The 18,927-nt window shown below is 36.9% G+C and overlaps 1 protein-coding gene across 1 annotated transcript; it reads left to right on the forward strand.

Annotated features, from left to right (window-relative positions):
- The first annotated feature begins 87 nt into the window (after positions 1 to 87).
- LOC124282631 lies at positions 88 to 13,798 on the forward strand. Its single transcript, XM_046718662.1, has 10 exons — positions 88 to 383; positions 5,608 to 5,799; positions 6,220 to 6,358; positions 7,075 to 7,153; positions 8,160 to 8,565; positions 8,601 to 8,705; positions 9,075 to 9,133; positions 9,673 to 9,815; positions 10,593 to 10,761; positions 11,142 to 13,798. The coding sequence occupies exons 1-10, from the start codon at positions 150 to 152 to the stop codon at positions 11,290 to 11,292; spliced, it is 1,677 nt and encodes a 558-aa protein (XP_046574618.1). The 5' UTR covers positions 88 to 149; the 3' UTR covers positions 11,293 to 13,798.
- The last annotated feature ends 5,129 nt before the right edge of the window (positions 13,799 to 18,927 follow it).

Consider the following 18,927-nt stretch of genomic DNA (forward strand, 5'->3'; position numbering starts at 1 on the left):
GTCCTGCATGTCTTCTCTTAAAAAACAGCATTATCATAAAATACGAGGAGGACATCACGACTACCAAAACAAAAACAAGTTGGCGTGGCGTCAACATTGTGATGACATTTACTATATATATGCTTTAGCTCAGGTGTTTCAAACTCAAAATGGACCACATACCTGAGACACAGGTAATCTCTGAGAGCATGGAGCAGAATAACAACAACTCAAGAAATGTCAGCCGCAAACGGTTGGTCAGAAAAAGGTCATTCCTTGATGCCCTTAGAGAGAAATACTGTGTAAATATGAACGATGATAATTATGAGTTCGTGCACATTGTGATCACGGGTAAACCACGCAACAATGGAACGGACGCGGAACTCGCACATTTAAGAAATGTCGTAAGTAGAATTTTTACTTATGAATATAACTTAACATCATGTGCCAACAGAAAATTGTTACTGCCATGTCGAGATGGCACAAATACTGATGAAGGCTGTATGTTTGCCATCAGTACCACTTGTGGGTTATTTCCTGTCGGTAGAAGAGTCATCTTTTTTGGTCCATAATGGTCTATCGGAAAAACTCAAATGCAATGTGGTGCGATCGTTTGCGTCACTGAATATTTTATTTCAGATGGTTTGTGAAAATGAATGGTAATCAACAATACGCATATTATTATCACCATTATAATAAATGATTGATTTCATTTAAGATGTGAGTTGGAGAAAATGATTTTTATCATTAACTCTCTATAAATATGAATACTGCATGCATGAAAGTATATGATTCATGTAGTGGTGTGAACCACCTGTGCCTTAAAATGTATTCCATGACATGTCGCTTTGGTGTACAATGTATTTAAATATAACTAAAACTTCATCTCTTGGACTTTATGACTCAGCATTATTATACACAAACAAATTGAAAATATTAGCCATTATGCGTTATTATAGCTGTGATCTGTCTCAAGAGCACTGCTAGTCTCCAGATGTAGAGTTAGAATGCTATGAAGTTGATGAGATGAATAAATAATCATGTGCTGGAACACCAGCATATCTGGTGTGTGAATTGCATTCTCCACGCAGGCTTTCCAGGTATTCGAGCTGTTACTGAGTCTATTATGGTATTGATTTGTGGGAGCAAGCTGTTGAGAGAGGTACGCAGGGATTTAATTGCTATAGCCTGTGTATCTGTACTGCTGGTAGATGATTGCATGTTGTCCTAACACGACACCTTGTGCAATCAAGGGTAATTTAGTCAACTGTCAGACGACCAACCCAGCTCTGCAATCCAAGTTGATCCCATTTGTTTATTCAGGGAACACCATTTAAAATCCATTTGACATTCTAAACATGGAAACACTAATTAGGATCCATGAAATCAAACATTTGTAACAACACCACGTCATTGCGGGTAACATAAGTACTGAAATAAACAGGACAGACCTAAAATTATAGTATGTTTGTAACTAACAGCACCTAACAAAAATTATCTCACACAAATTATTTTACCTATCCACATTAAAAGTACTATTCATTAGCATGTTATCGAATATAAACCTGACGTAAGGTGAAGATCATGTGTAAAAAATCAGCTATAGTTGTTATTAGGTCATATGTCATATGATAAGTTGTACTTCGATGTGTTATATTTAATCTTCTATAAATTTAGGCATACACAACTTTAAGCCTGCTGTAACTTATGGGGAATAGATCACAAAGATTGAAACACAAAGAAACTAATAATGAGCTGGAGTAATTGAGAGTTTTGGAGTGAACTGATTGTTGATAATCTCATTAATCAATTAACAAGAGAAAGTCTTTGTTTGGAAGACTTGTGTTGATTAGTTGATCATAATGCATTGAATGATTTATGACTCCTCCCTGCACACTTTTCCTTATTGACTAGAGGTGTTATGAAAAAGTAATTACTGAAAAATAATTACAATTGGTGTATCTTGAGATTCATTATTCTTCTGTATAATATCAGTTCCTTGTTTAGGATCTGCCAACAGTCAGTCACCCGTGGAAAAATGATACCTGGAACAGTTCAGAACTTGAACTGCTGTAAACTATGGTTATAATCAACACACTTATGACAAACTGACAGGCATAACAAACTCACTACTGGCTAGCAAACAATTATCGCCATATTTTAGCAGTTTTTACAAAATTACTTCGCCAATGTTAAATTAATGAAACAGAATCAATTATGATACTTAATTAGCTATTCACCGATGTGTCCAGCCCGTTCACTGCCACCGATCATGTTTTTATATAACGCTGCGGAAGTGAATCATGGCGGTATAAATAGGTGTTTTCTCACAACTAACTGTAACAGTTATCGCCATTCAGAATTTCTCATGCCATTCATGAAAGAATATATATTCATATCATACAGTCACCTCGAATAATTGATTGTGTGACTATTTGAGTGTTTCTTTTACAGTAGATGGCTAGGGAATGAAACTACTAATGACTTAGATGCTTGATTGGCATTTAGAAGATGATATTTGATGAACATAGAGATTTTTTCTGGGTTACATAAAAAGAAGATGTAACCCAGAAAAAATCTATGTTCATACTAATGACTTGTGAACATGAACTTGCTATTATATAGGTCGTGGGACATCCCCCCGACTAAGTTAAAATATTTTATAGGGTTCATAACTTTATCTTTAAGTTTTCTCTTATGTTACTTACCGTGAAGAATTTTCTTTTGCTGCCCTGTACTGTTGTCAAATACCATAGGAAAAAATACAGGAATTGTAATTGACTGGAACTGTGCACGTGTGATACTGATGTATTGGCGATAACTGTTATGTGGCGATAACTGTTCGCTAGCCAGTACAGTTTCTTTGGTTCTGTCCACATGCTGCATAATATCAGCTGAAATTCAGATGACAACAACAGGTCTACGAAATATTTGATTAGTGGTAATTAAGAGTTTGCTATAACCATAGTTTACTGTATTAGAATAAGATTCAAGTAAAACCATCCCTTTGAAATGTGAATGCCTATAGAAAAATCTAAATACATGTATGTCACTTGATTGTATAGTCATGCTTGCTCCCAGCTCTTGTATTACGAAAATTATAATGTATTACAGCTTCCAGCTTGTGCCTGTTGTTGATGTGTAATCCTGTTATACATACAGGCTAGATAAGGTCATGTTTATTCTTTGTACCAGTTTAATACAATGCTGGCAAATTGCCGGAGTCATAAGCACTGATGTGTAAATCTCAAGCACGAACATTGTGTAGAAACATTCTGCTGACTGTATGACTGGTGAAGCAAGAACTGTTTGAAAGGCTGTTATTGCTGCTTATGTTAACTTGTGTCAGCATCCAACTGGGGACAACATGTGTAAGGAGACAGCTGTTTAGTAACAGCTGATGAGATATGTGTCAGTGATGACCAGCTGGTCGAATACCAGGAGAAGGATCAGTGTTGGGAGCTCTGTTCACACAATCCTTTTTTGAAACAGTCTTTATGTTCAGATTTGTGTTTGCTGTAGAGGTAGAAAGACATAATTGAAGATGGGTTGAAACAGACAATTGTCACAAATACATGTGTAAACAACGAAGTATGAGTCATGACCCTTGCCATGTTTACCTCAGCTCGGTAATCACTTGTCATCATCATAGCACACAAAGGCTCCAGTGTCCCGACATATGTTTTGCAAATTGCAATACATAATTCTGATACCCATTTATCGCTCTCTCTTTTTCATCTGAAAATTTTAAAGAAAGTGTTTTTTAGCACTGGTGGATACAGAGGGGGGATGTTCACCCATGTTTTTCAGCATAACTGTTAATTGGACCCTTAGATTCAGCTCTGTTTGGGTACTTTGTTAAGTTTAAATATAGTTTATTCACAAGGTGAAAAGGGTCAGGGACAAGTTCTTACTACCAGTGTTCACTAATGGTGTTTCAAAGTAACAGGACATTGGGTCCTGTAAGTTTCAGATGTCTGTCTGACCCATTGAAAATTCAAAGGACCCATAGAATAAAATTAAACACACATTTCAGATTTAACATTTCTTATAATTGGCATTGAAATTATTAACAAACATAAGATTTATAAACAGGAAACAAGTGTTACATGCCACATATAACAACTTCAGTCAAAGTCATTGTGAAACATACAGTCAGACACTGGGGCCGGTGGGTTGTAGACCACTATCAGACCGTTGGCGAATCTGCCGGATTTGTCAGAGGGTCAGACGCTATTCGTGAACACTGTACTACTTAAAAAACTCCTCTCCAAGAATATTTACAATAGCAAAATGCATCACAAGCAACTATTAGAAACAGACACAGAGGAAGATTGACAGTAAAGGGGAAATATTATAATAGAAAATGTACTGAGTAACAAAACTACTGTAATTGTTTTGATTTGCCAATATACAGATGTAAAGTTTCAATACAATTTCATTTTTATTATTAGCCAGGTCTGCAATACCTTTTAGAAGAGTAGATAATGTAGTCTCGGATGTCTTGAATACATTTAACACAATTTTTATGCTGTTTGTATGAACACTCAAAGCAATAATAAGCATTTTCGCATGGGTTACCACATGTGCAGGATGGAGAACCCTACTCAGTAGAGATCGTAACTTAATCCACTAACCCTATGACATATTTGTGTATGTAGTATATTAAGTTGTTTAATGCTGTAAGAAAAGTAGGTATTTCAGATTGCTTGGGTTCACCTATTGTGTTGTGAACTGATTATAAGGACAAGGCTTAGGTGGAAACATAATTTGTTTTCATTGCAAAGGAATTACGATTTCTTGCATTGTGACTTGTAATAAAATCACTTTACTACAATACCTTTGAAAATTGCATTATGTACTTTTGTCATATTGTCATTGGGAGTGTTATTTTTATGTCTCAGTCAACCATTCTGTGTTCAGTAAGAAATAAAAACATGATCTAAATCCCTCAGACCAATATTGACAGACTGTTGCTAGTTTCATGTCATGAATGAAATAGACCGTTATCGGATATGATTGTGGATAATTTCCGAACCCAACATAGGTAGTCACTGAAAATAATATACCACATTAGGAAAATATTATCATGCCTATGGCATTTGAATACTTAATGCAACTCATCAAATTGTATATTAGATATACCCACATTTGTATTTCATACACAACAGATATATATGTTAATACCATTCAACCTGGCAATTAGTTTCTTTCTGTGATTTGGTTTAAGAATGTGTATATCATGACACTATGTCGCAGGTTAAAATGTCAGTTTTCATATTTGTATAATGCTCACAAAAAGCAATACTGAAACACCTGATATTTTCATATGAACTTAGTTAAACTGTCATGCCATGACCAAATACATCACATGAAAACTTTTAGTGTTCTTTTACTTCTTCTTGAGTACTGGTGGTACATTTCATATCTAGTATGCCATAAATCTGTCATCTTGTACAGTGGTTTTGAATTAAGGAAAGTCCTGATGTGTTTGAGGGTTGTCCTTATAATAGTTGAGTCCCCATAAATTGGGTTAAGACAAGGAATCCTTTATTTCCATGCTTAATTTCAAACTCTAGTTTGTCAAATATTTGCATTGATGTATACATGTACTGTGATGTATTTCAGGTGTTAGACCGACAAAACATATCCCATGCTGGACTTCCACAGGAGGGACTCACTTCCATCTGCCCTAATGTGGTTGACCTTGACCTTGCATGTAACAACATTGACAACTGGCCAGAAATACTGCAGATAATTTCAAAACTTCCCAAGCTCAAGTTTCTCAATCTCAGTGGCAACAAACTCATGAGAGATGAGGTAAGTTGTTCAGTAATGAACTACAGAATCTCTTACAACAACTCTAAGCAGTACATGTTCCATTAGTTATACAAACATGTGATAGGCATTGGATGCATGTAGAACTGTATTGTAGAAGGTAGCAAGTGGAACATTGATATAAGTGGGCAGCCTTAAAAAAACCTCAACAATATTTGCAAGATTTTGGTCTACTTTGCACATCACTATTCCTCTGTCAAATTGCTCATTGTGATGTCACAGTCTCATGTGGCAAAGCACCAACATTCAAGCTCTCTGCTGTTCCCAAGACTTAAAGTACATTCTCTTTATAGATTTCTATGTTTTTATGCACAAAATGTATTGCTACACAGATTTTGTATATTAAATTAACCACAAATATATAAAATATGATATTAAAGTCAACAAACGCCTTTTAAACAGGAATTGCTTCGTGACTGGCCTCAGCAACTACCAGGCGTGGAGAACCTAGTTTTGAACAAGACTGCCATCACCTGGCCGGAGGTGGAGACACTAGCACAACGACTGCCTACTTTGAGAGAACTGCATGTCTGTGGGAATGGTATGTCCTGAAGCCTGTATACATTAATCAAGGCTTGGAGCTATGGAATTCTGGGATCAATTTGCTTCCATTTCTAAGTGCATTGACACAGAAATTCTGCAAAATGTCTGGCTATGTCTGTATGTGAAATGTTTCTCTGTGTATTCATTAGTTTATCAGTGTGGTATTGGTGGGGATATGTAGATTTTGGTGTTCGTATTATTATTATTTTGAAAATGTTTATGGATGTATTTCGTAGTACTTCTCCTTGAAATCTGATTAATATGAAAATTTGGCAAACAGAACAGTTTTAAGGATTCCTGGTTAGGTAATGTACATGGGAGTCTATGCATGTTTTTAAGGTTTGACTAAGTGGATTTGGTGATAGGGTGTTGAAAGTTTCTCATAATTACCATCTATCGATGGGTATGATGGGTAGGAAATTAGGTGCTCAGGGATTCAGGCTTGTTGTAAGAGTTGGCTCAATGGATTGAGTTGTAAGGCTCAGTGACCAAATCCATGCGATCCATATAGTCAGGTGAAAAGTGAAACAACAAAAAATCAAATCCTTATAATAACAATCACTGGACTGTCTGGTCCAGACTGAATATGCTTACAGGCCACTGTAATATTGCAGGAATTTTGCTTAGATGTGATGTTGAATGACAAACAAACAAACCTGATTTTCTTCCTTATTTAAGTTTAAAAATGGATTGATAAAATCATTTCTTCTTCAGATTTTGATGACCTTGAATGCGAGTGGAAGCACTTTTCGAAAGTGGAATGTTTACGACTCAACAACAATGCTATCAAGAGGTGAATTTTCTGAATAGACAAATGTTTGTGTTTATTATTCAAGACTGACTGACTGAGTTTTGGTTTTACGCTGCTTTTAGCAATATTCCAGCAACATCACGGTGGGGGACACCAGAAATAAGCTTCACACATTGTACCCATGTGGGGATTCGAACCCGGGTCTTCAGCGTGACGAGCCAACGCTTTAACCACTGGGCTACCCCAACGCCCCATATTATTCAAGAACAAGATCAGTAGTTATAAGCACAGCCCAGTGACACGAAACTAAAAATAATCACTCCTGCTTTGTCTGTTACTTCTGTTACTTAAGGTTCATACATTTCATTATAATGTTTATCACTATACAGGTTCATATAACGATACTTTGTGCTGATCTGTAGCGTGAGATTATGGCTGGATGTATTGCATGTATATTTTTGTTTCAAATTTTATTAGAAGTTTTCAACTTAGGTATCACTGTCTGTGCTTAATAATGTTGGTTTTACAAACCAAGGGTTCCATGCTCAGTTCCACTGTCATTTTCTAAAATAAATATGTAGAAGTTTCATCCGTTTCTTGTTGTACTATTTGTTGCAATTATCTTCTCAGATCTGATCTAAAAAAGTCCATGCAACCTTTCATATTCAGAACACAGAATAGTACTTGACTTGTTAGAAAACACATATTGCAATAGCATAAAAAATGGTTAAAAGTTCAAATTCATGACTTTATAGAAATGTTTAAGTAGTAGAAGCTAAAATAATGACAAAATGGCACAATTTTAGTCTACAAGTCTACTTTGGCCAAAAGCCAAGTGTCTTCAAAGATTGTATTACCTTCTAAAACTGGATCCACGACCTGGAACCTCCAAGTCGTCCTCAACTTCTTATTGCTAACAATTTGTGATAGCTGTAAATATTTGTATCCCAGTATGCAAATGAATAAAATGAATATGCTGGCATTTTGCATTGTATTGCATCCTGTATTGTTGAAAATGTGATGTGACATTCTGAATGCTCTATTTCAGCTGGTCAGAAGTGTGGAAACTACGTGACCTCCAAAATCTAAAAAACCTCATACTCTCTGGCAACCCTTTACAGGATGTTCATTATGATCCCAGTTGTCAAGGCAACCTTCCATGTGACCTCAAGCCAAAAATAACCTCTGTGCAAGACTGCAATGCCATCATTGATGCCCTTGTGTCAGAAGCTTGTCAGTCTGGAGATAACTCCGTGAATGAGAAATGCTGGAGCATTGTTGATGAGCTGTTCAATGAGGCTTGTTATATAGCTTGTGACTCATGCAACCCTAAGACAAATGAAAGCAATACTTCAGATACTTTCCAACCAAAGAAAAGTTGCATACCAGAAAATTCTGTAAAACCCAATGCCAAATCAGATCAAGTGAAGGGGACAACTCTGAGACTCCTGATTCGGGAAAGGGTGATAATAATGAAACCAGCACACCTTTCCAGCAGCTGCACACATTGTGTTTGAGCAAGACTAGCATCAGCGACTGGGAGCACCTGCAGGCATTGTCTCAGTTCCCTTCCCTTTCATCAGTGAGGCTCACGGTGAGTTGGATGACAGATTATCAAACTTTTAGTCTGGACCAGACAAACCAGTGATTGATATTATATGCAGCATTCAACATGGGGTATGGTGACAAGCAATCAAGTCACTGAACCAGACTGTGCTGTCCATTTAGCTGACTCTTTGGACTAATAGCTGGAATATTGCCGAGTTAGCCATGAACAAATATGCTATTTCAAGCACTGGTTATATTTAAAACCATTGATTTACAAAAACTAATTGCTATTATTGCAACTATTTATTTGGTCAACTTCATTTTGGTAGACTGTACCTGGTGATTGAACCGGTATTTATCTTCAGTTCAGTGTTTAATTGTGAACCAGTACTTTAGAAAGGATGTATCATTGCAGGGGATCCCACTTGTTGCACAGATGGAGCAGGACGACCGATGGATGTTGTACATAGCTAGGTATGTCACAGTTTGAACACTACTGAGTTGTGTTGAAAAATAAGTTCAACATGATAATTATATGCTTGACCAAGTTTTGAAATGAATCCTACACGATAAAGGTTAAAGCAAATGGTGATGAGGAAGAGAGTTTTATGGATGTGAACTTCTTTATTATGAGGAACACGTTTCGGAGCATATCTGTACTCCTTTAACATTATGTGTATCACTTATAAATGCCATTCAAAGACCCAAATGGTGATGGTTGTCTTGACACATGGTTTCAAAATAAGGGACAAGAATTTTGGCAGTTCTCCCTGACAATATCATAGTGACCTTACAACTTATATCAAGTATATTTCTAACATGTCATCAGGTGTTATCAGATCTTGTCATTAGATAACTTATGTCACTTTAGCAATACTGACGCTTTTATTGATAATATTTTTACACAATGTATCTTGTACTTAAGGGTTTTGTTGCTCCATTTAATCAATACCTTTTTCTTTCTCTTTCACACTATCTTGAAGTTTGTGTATAATGGGACTCTGTTTCAACAGCTTACCGAACATCAAGCTTCTGAACGGCAGCGATATCACGAACACAGAGAGAGAGAAGTCAGAGCGGTTCTTCCTACGACACTTTCTTAACACTGCTGAGAGCGATCGGCCAGCAAGATTTGCTGAACTGGAAAGGAAACATGGTACGAGCAATTGAAAGGGACAGGATGAAAATATTTTGTTTCTGTATTGATGGTATAGCAATAATGTTTTGTCAATGTTTCTTTGGACAAAACTATTTAAATTTCATGAACTGATTAATGGCTTAACATAAACATTTTATTATCTCAAACCTGTGTCTTTCAGTCAGTCACCACTACAGTTCCTCATATGTTTTAATATACTTTCCACAATCACTTGGAATATACATTACCACAGTTCAATGGAGTTATTCCTAACCAATAACTCAAATGGACGGTGGGGTAGTCTAGTGGTTAATTCTTTCACTCGTCACACCGAAGGTCCGGGTTCTGTTCCCCACATAATCCCATTTCTGGTGTCCTCTGCTGTGATGTTGCTGGAATATTGCTAAGCGCGGCTCAAAACCATACTCACTCACTCTGTAATACAAACGACCTGATACCTTTGAGAGGGTAACCAGAGTGTAATAAGACCTGAGCATAGAGTGTACAGAAACTCATGATAGTTTCCAAAAGGATGAAATTACCAACAAAAACATTCTTGTTATTCAGATATATGTTTTCTGATCCCCACCCTCCTACCCACTATAGTTGTCATACATTTTGGCAAATGTTGTCTTTTGCTGTATCATTGTTTCATCCCCATCCATACCTCACTCACTCACCTTATGAAAGATAACCAGTTCCTTATGACACAATGTCTAAGCTTAATTTGGAACTGTACAACAATACAACATTTTTTACCATCTTTACACATTCCTGTATGTTTTATTGGTACAGGCAAACTGACACAGATAGTTGACATTGACCTGGGTGCAAGGTACGAGGAAAGGCCAACCTTGACCTTCATCCTCTGTGGGAAAGTGGCATTTAAGGAAAAGATCCATGTTGTGGGACCTGTAGGGAAGCTGCGCAAGTTTGTGGCCGACAAGTTGGGTGTGCACAAGCGGTGAGGCAACTATAATTAATTTGTAATGATCACTATTTCAATTTTGAAAAGAATACAGGTACCTAAGAATTGTTTAAGATTTGACAAAGTGCGAGGTTAAAAAATGATGTAATGCAAGTTATTGTAATGAAGACACCATTATTGACATCTTTGATGATAAAATTCAGACTTTTTGTTGACAAATTGCAGAAGCCATTGTTGATGTCATACATAACGCCATTGACCTAATATAGACAGCATTGTCATGACCTTGACTTTTTCTGATTTTGTCAAAGCGCCAGGAGCACCAATTGATGGATACTAGGCGCTATATAAATCCATTATTATGTTATGTTATGTTATGAAAAACTCTATATGTCCCACTCTTCGCCCTCTTGCAGTCAGTTCCGGATGTTCCACCAGTCCATGGTCCGGACATGCATCGGAGAACTCCCCGACTTGGAGGAACTGTTCCTGGACTCACTTCCAATGAGCAGATTTGACTTCTTGACCGGTGATGAGATCCATATTGATCTATTCTCATACCAATAACAAGATGGAGTCACACAATATTTGACTCAGTTTCAAGTTAGATACAGTTATCAGAACGTTTTAAGAACTGACTTCAGTGTTTATGCTGTTATGAAGGGATAAATTTGAAAAAAGGACTGCAAACTGTTTAAATCCATTAAGAGGCACATGCAGAGTGTGCACACTGGTTGTTACATTAATACCTTCATAAATGCAAATACATTTGAAGGAAAGTATGATACATAAATGTGTCCGACTACGCATAACTCCACAACATGCCAACTGAGTGCTGAAAACCACAAAACTGTAGACAACCCCAAGGAATCAGTGACACTGTTGAGCACAATAATGCAACTCAAGAACCTCGTACTCTATTTTCATATTATGAGAAAACAGTAGTTTCTTAGTGGGCATGGCTTAATGTCTTTTGGGTTTATGTGCAAACAATTTTGCTTAGTTAGCCATTGAAATGAATCAGGATTGCAATTTATTCATAAAAAAGCCTAAAAATGTAGTCAGAATATTTATTACAAGATCGTTAAATGTATGTCGGAAATTTTTTGTACTCTTGCAACCTCTAAAAGGTTAGCCAAGGCATTCCGAATGATAGTTACAAACTATGGTGAGCATGAAGATATGATTTCTGTCAGATTGTGTATATCGTTGACATGGGTGTATAACAAACACTCCTGTTAAGTAGTGTGTTAAAGAAGACAGTTTTGTCATGCAGATTTGCATCCAAATCCACACATGAAATACAATTTCACAAAGAAGTTTAGTAAATTATTTAAGAGATGTCTGAAATATATTCCTGTTTGTTCCAGCTGATTAACTGCATTAATTTGATTAATTCAATTTACTTTTAAGTTCATTGACATGACATTGAACTGATAATGTTTTTGATTTTTAAAAAATGCAACATTACAGCCATACCTTACAGTAGTGTGATGAAACAGCAAAAATAATTGGTTGGATCATCATAGATATATATATATGTATATTTATTAATATAACCTATAACAGCAAAAATTATAATGTGAATGGAACTATGCATTATGAATATATCATAATATCCTATGTTTATCTCCCTCCATACTATGCAAAGGGGTGAAATGACATCACTGATTCAATGCATTGTGGTACAGGGTATGTTTTTTCTGTATCTATATGTAGTGATACACTTGCTTGAATAAATAATATGCAACAGTTGTAATGACCACTCCAGTGCTTTTGTCAGTCAAATATTTTGAAAATGTGTTATAAAACATGGTTCTTGACGAACCCTTTCCTTTTGAACGTGTTCTGAAATATTAACTATCAAAAAGAAGTCTCCACAATTTGACGTAAATATGCATATTGTGATATGCACTGTATCGTATCATGACTTATGTATTATTATACTTATCATATCTGGCTGTATCATTTCACCCCTAATTATGCATGGAACTGTGTGTGATAATACTACTCACATCAGCGTCTGTGTACATACTTAATGAGTATATATGCTATAAATGAACAAATACCCCATATTTCACATACTCAAAAGTAAACCTCTATGCATCCTTTATTTGATGCATTTTCATTTTATAACTCTGGTGTTTTTGAACATGGGGGAACCCCAACAATTTTAGGAGGAGTTTATATACCTTACTTCAGCTCAGGTGTAATTTGTTAGATTTGTGGGAATACAATGGAAGGAGTTACTTTGTATCGGTTTATCAGTTGTGCTTACTGGATGAGAGGCTTCACAAAGTAACTTCTTTCAGTGTGCCATTTTTTGCAGCAACAGCGATAGCCTTGACGCTTTGAGGAAAATTATGTATGCCAGAATTTTATTGCAGATTTCTTCTCCTTTCTTATTGTTTAAGGCTAAGAATATCATAGTTCACAATTCACATCAGCTATTATAAAAATAAAAACCCTGCATGAAAGTATTGCTATTTTCTGTAGATTTGTAACTTTCATTTCTTGGTGTGTTTGTTATGTATTTGTCAATAGGTATGAGATAAAGTGCTATCATCTCACATTCGCAGTTAATACTTGAAGAAAGGTTTCAACAAATGTACAAATGGAAAGATGTTAAAATTAAGAATGTTTTCAGTCAGTTCTCTATAAAAATGTTTTTGTTAATTTCTTTTAATTATGAACAGGGCAGGCATTTTCTTTTAAGGAGAAAATATTTCACTTTTAAGAATCCACAGCAGAATTGCCTTGTTTGCTTTTCAGTCTATAGGATACAGACACTATTTTTGTTTATTATTACTACTTGTGTGATAACTTTGTTATTAACATTATAATATTCATTATTTTGCTATTTAATTCATCCCCATGCTACCATATAATAGTGTCATGTTTGTAGCATAGTTAAGAATCAGAATTGTAATATATGAGCATATTTTGGTGGTTGTCTTCTGAATGTGAGTCAGAGTTCTTTAGTCATGTGTATCACATGTTGTGTATCAACTGAATGTGTATATTTAAGTTATAGATGTGTTGTCAGATATTTTCTGTTAGCACGCCAAGCCAATATCTTTGTATGTTGTCGAATATTGTTTGCATTTTGTAAATAGCTGGCATTTATTTAAGCAATAATGAATATATTTGAGTGACATTACGATATTTTGCAGACACTGGTCAAGTGAAATTAGAATATTCAGGATATACAGCACGAAGGAATTTCAAGGATTTGCTGTAGATGATTATAATACTCTGTAAAGGCTATTTTAATGCAGCATAAAAGACGATTCTGATGCTCTGCTAGAGACTATTCTAATGTGATGTAAAAGGTAAATTTTTAAAGGAGAATACGAGTGAATTGCAATAATTTGCTGGGTGAAAGATAAAGTCATCAGAAACATATTCCCAAATATTCAATTAAAAATTATGTATAATTATGTTTTAATCGCGAAAACAGTTTCAGTAAATCTCAGCTTCGGCCATTATGCATATTTAGCTGGAACCCACGTGACCTTTCCGCTCGTGACGTCAAATGTGCCTGGAGTCCGCCATATTGCCAAAGACCAAGCGCTACAGTAGTACAAATCGTGTTGTTTCTGTGGTTTTTAAATGGTACGATGGTGTATTGCGTTGCCTTGGGATGCACGGCATCATCGAACATGGGAAAGAACCACCATTTCTTCCGTTTTCCAAGTTAAATGACAGATTTCGGCAGGAGAAATGTGCCGATCATTCCGAGTTGGATGCATATGAAAGAGACATGCACGCATGGGGTATGGAAATCCCCAAGCTAGGCTGAAGAAGGAAAAATGACCCACGAGATTCATTTATACTCCACCATTCCCTGTAACAACTTACTGTCAGTGGTATTTTTAACATAAATAAAAATCAAGTCCGATTGTCAGTCGAATTGCCCCCGCTACAAAATTTGGTCAAATTGCCCCAGTGGGGTAGTCAGAATGCCCCAATTTATTTAAAATGAATAAATATAGGCCATAAATGAATAGTTTTGTCAACTTTGATATTATGTTCTTCATATATATAAGTATATGCATAGTTATGAGTTTACTAATGAAACATTTATCAGAAATATTACTTCCTAATAACTTTTATATGAAGAACATAATATCATAATAAGTTGACAAAAACTATGCATTTACGGCATATATTCAATCATTGTAAGTAGATTTGAACAAATTAGAATGAATGACCAAATTTGCTGGGGCATTTTGTAGTTGGGGCAGTTCGACTGGTACACATGAGATATATATTATCAAAATCAGTAAGAGATTTCACATGAGCTTGAAAATGTTTCGCTATAACGTTCTTTTCGGTTTGGAGCCCTATATGATGCAGTCTACTCGAAACATTACCAAATACAACGGCAAATCATGACTGACTGACTGAGTTTGGTTTTACGCCGCATTTAGCAATATTCCAGCAACATCACGGCGGGGGACACCAGAAGTGGGCTTCACACATTGTACCGATGTGGGGATTCGAACCCGGGTCTTCGGCGTGACGAGCCAACTCTTTAACCACTAGGCTACCCCACCACCCCGGCAAATCATGAAGTACTTGTTGCTTTCATTGTTTTCCATTTTGTCCAGTTACGCACGTCGTCATCAGACTCACTATTTATCAGTAGTGTGTGCCGTGAAAGTTGTTCTGTATTCTCATTGGCTGACAAGATGTCATTCTAAGGCTATGACAGCGTACAATAACTATTTCCATAACCAAACAATGGGGAAACATACGTTGTCATGACTTGTATTTTATAATTAACCAGTTTTCGCTGGAATAACTTATCTGTGTTGCGAATATTATCTCTGACTTGATACTTTATTATTGAGAACTAGGATCCTAATTTTTATCAACAAAATAATTCCAGTGTAATTTTTGAAGGAGATAATTTTATTTTCCCTCGTCTGAAGCATAATTATTTTGTTTTTAAATCCCAGACACCCTACAGTCACCCATTTGACACAAAATGAACTGTAATCACATTTAAAAAAAAAAAATTCTTAGTGACTGGTCATATATTTATAGGGGTGAGTTTGCTGGCTGGAACTGTATGACATTTTACTGACAAATAGTAATCTTGTTAATGATATGGTCTATTTTTAAATTTATTTTGACCTCAAGCGGTGCCTCCATTTCGCTTGATTCTTCTTCTTCATCTTCAGTGGAAGATTGTCTTGCAAGATGTAAAATCGGATCGTATTGATACGGTCTAACATCCATTTCTGAAATGACACCAGGAACATCTTTTACTGCTTCAGAATCCACGGACACTGTTAAGTTGTGAGGTAAAATCAAAGAGGAAGCATCAGCAACAGGCACATATGACGTCATGTCACGTGATACCCCCTCTGCTCATTAACTGTCGAGTGTTTCCCTAATAGGCGGAACTACGAGTACGTTTTTGTGTTTTTATTGCTATTTTGCAAACTTTTGTTCAATTTTAATCACGGAATGTGACTTTTAGAATATCCTTTACACTATATACACGACGATGGAGGTAGTTGAAGCCACATTCTCCGGTGGATTGAAATCACTAACTCTTACCGTTATCTACCGGCCCCCAAAGTCAAGTAAAAATCAGACCACTTACAAGGATTTTCAGCAAGAATTCGTGTCTGTCGCCGAGACAAAATTGTCTCTATGTCATGATTTTATGATTGTCGGAGACTTCAACATTCACATGGAAGATCCGAATTGTACCGATGCTTGCAATTTCAAGGAAGTATTGGACAGTCTAAACCTTCAACAGCACATAAGTGAACCAACCCATAGAAGTGGTCACGCTCTTGATTTAGTCATCTCAAGACAGGCTGAGCAGACAGTCAAAACAGTCACTGTGAAAAACCATATGATCTCTGACCATTATTCAGTATTTTGTGAACTTAACCTCCCAAGAGCTGCCCCTATGAGAAAAATGATTAAATACAGAAAAACGAAAAATATTGACCTACATCGCCTAAATTGTGACCTACTTAAAACGCTTTTACTGAAAACGATGTTGTTCAAACGGGGACCATTAATGATCAAACAAATGAGTTCAACCAAATTCTCTCAGAAACGATTGAAGCACATGCACCTGTACAGAAAAGGGTTGTTACCATTCGACCTGATACAAGCTGGTATACAAATGAAGTTCGAGCTACCAAGCGAGAGAAAAGACACGCTGAGAAACTCTGGAGAAAAGCGCTTGGAAATACATCGTCAGATGTACAAGGCAGCCAGAGATAAACACAATGCCCTCCTAGTTCAAACTCGTACGCAACATATTAACTCCGCGATAGCTCAATCTTCTTCCAATCCGAAGGCTCTGTTCAAAGAGTTGAATAATCTGTTACATAAAAGACAGACATTCTGCCTAATCATACCAGTGAACTGGATCTTTGAATCGCTTTGCTGATTTCTTCACTACCAAGATTGAGAACATCCGTGTCGACCTACAACAGAACCAACCGAACATAATAACTCCAGATAAAAGTTCAATGGACAGTGCCTTAGTACCATCAGACCAACATCAGAAAGTGAGATAGCACGCATAATAAAGAAGAGTCCATCAAAGTCATGTGAATTAGATCCGATCCCAACATGGATCTTACAATCTGCATTGGACTCTATCTCACCTAACGTTAGTGGCCATGTTCAATACATCGCTGGCTGCATCTGAAGTACCAAGCACTTTCAAAATGGCTCTTATTCGTCCCACTTATCAAGAAAACTTCACTTGATCCAAATGACATTAGAAATTATAGGCCGGTGTCTAACCTACCATTTCTATCAAAGGTACTTGAGAAGATTGTAGCAATCCAAATCAAAGAACATCTGGAAAAAAACAACCTGATGGAAGAGTTCCAGTCTGCCTATAGAGAACACCACAGTACAGAAACAGCACTCCTTTCGTGTGCAAAATGACATCCTTTCTCATCTCGACAATCAGAGAGTAGTACTTCTTGTTCTTCTAGACCTGTCAGCAGCCTTCGATACAATAGACCACAGTATCCTTCTGTCTCGACTTGAGAAGACTGTTGGTATCACCGGACCAGCATTGATGTGGCTTGAGTCATATCTTAAAAACAGAACTCAGTCAGTGAAAGTGGGTGAGGCCGTGTCGGAAGAAAGGTGGTTATCATATGGCGCCCACAGGGTTCAGTCCTTGGACCACTCTTGTTTACCATCTATATGTTGCCACTAGGTGATGTTTTCCCGAACCACTGCATTGACTTTCAGTGCTTTGCAGATGACACCCAGAGCTGTATCGCCTCCAGGATTGTATCACTTCAGGACAAGATAACGAAGCTGGAAAGCTGCATCAGTGACATCAGAACTTGGATGAGAATTAACTTTCAAACTAAATGACAACAAAACGGAAGTATTCATTGCTGGGCCAAAGCACTTACAGGAACGTATGACAGAATTCTCAGTCAATATTGGACCTGTGAATGTGCCTGCCTCTTCCCAAGTGAAGAATCTAGGAGTTGTTTTTGACTCCCACATGACCATGAACAAGCAGGTCACCCAAATGTGCCAGTCTTCTCACTATCATCTTCATCAGATTGGTAAACTAAGACGATATCTTTCAGATGAAACCGCCAAAACTCTCACTCAAGCAACAGTCATATCTCGCCTTGACTATGCCAATTCACTTTTGTTTGGGATAGCAGCTTCCCTGGTTCATCGACTCCAGGTTATACAAAACACAGCCGCCAGGATAATAACTCGTTGTCCTCGAAGAGACCACATCACCCCCAGGTTAAGAGAACTGCATTGGCTACCCCGTTGCCAGACGCATAAAATTCAAGGTGCTTACCATTATCTACAAGTGCCTGAAGACCAACACTGCTCCATCTTACTTGTCATCTCTTCTCAACAACCATAGACCAACAAGAACTCTTAGATCACAAGATAAAGATCTGCTTATCACCAGACCATCCAGGACCAAATACGGGGACCGCTGCTTTGAATGTGCAGCTCCCATGCTATGGAACAACCTCCCTATGTCGCTAAAATCCGCCCCAAGTCTACCAACTTTTCGAAAACATTTAAAGACACATCTATTTGAAATGAAATAGACTGATTTGCACAAGCGCCTGTGAGCAGCCTAGCTGGAACTCGGCGCTATAGAAGAAGTAGATTATTATTATATCAAAAGTTTTGTTTTCGTTCGTATTCTCCTTTAACTGG

Source organism: Haliotis rubra, unplaced genomic scaffold (genome assembly GCF_003918875.1).
Source record: "Haliotis rubra isolate DU_JTF1 unplaced genomic scaffold, ASM391887v1 Scf30, whole genome shotgun sequence".
In the NCBI taxonomy this organism is placed as follows: Eukaryota; Metazoa; Mollusca; class Gastropoda; order Lepetellida; family Haliotidae; genus Haliotis; species Haliotis rubra.

What these genes read in the sequence shown, in the direction of transcription:
- LOC124282631 (XM_046718662.1), top strand. Translation starts at nt 150, where the DNA reads ATGGACCACATACCTGAGACACAGGTAATCTCTGAGAGCATGGAGCAG. An exon ending in ACAAACTCATGAGAGATGAG is followed by an intron (nt 5,800 to 6,219) that starts GTAAGTTGTTCA and finishes CCTTTTAAACAG; the next exon opens with GAATTGCTTCGTGACTGGCC. An exon ending in CAACTCTGAGACTCCTGATT is followed by an intron (nt 8,566 to 8,600) that starts CGGGAAAGGGTG and finishes ACCAGCACACCT; the next exon opens with TTCCAGCAGCTGCACACATT.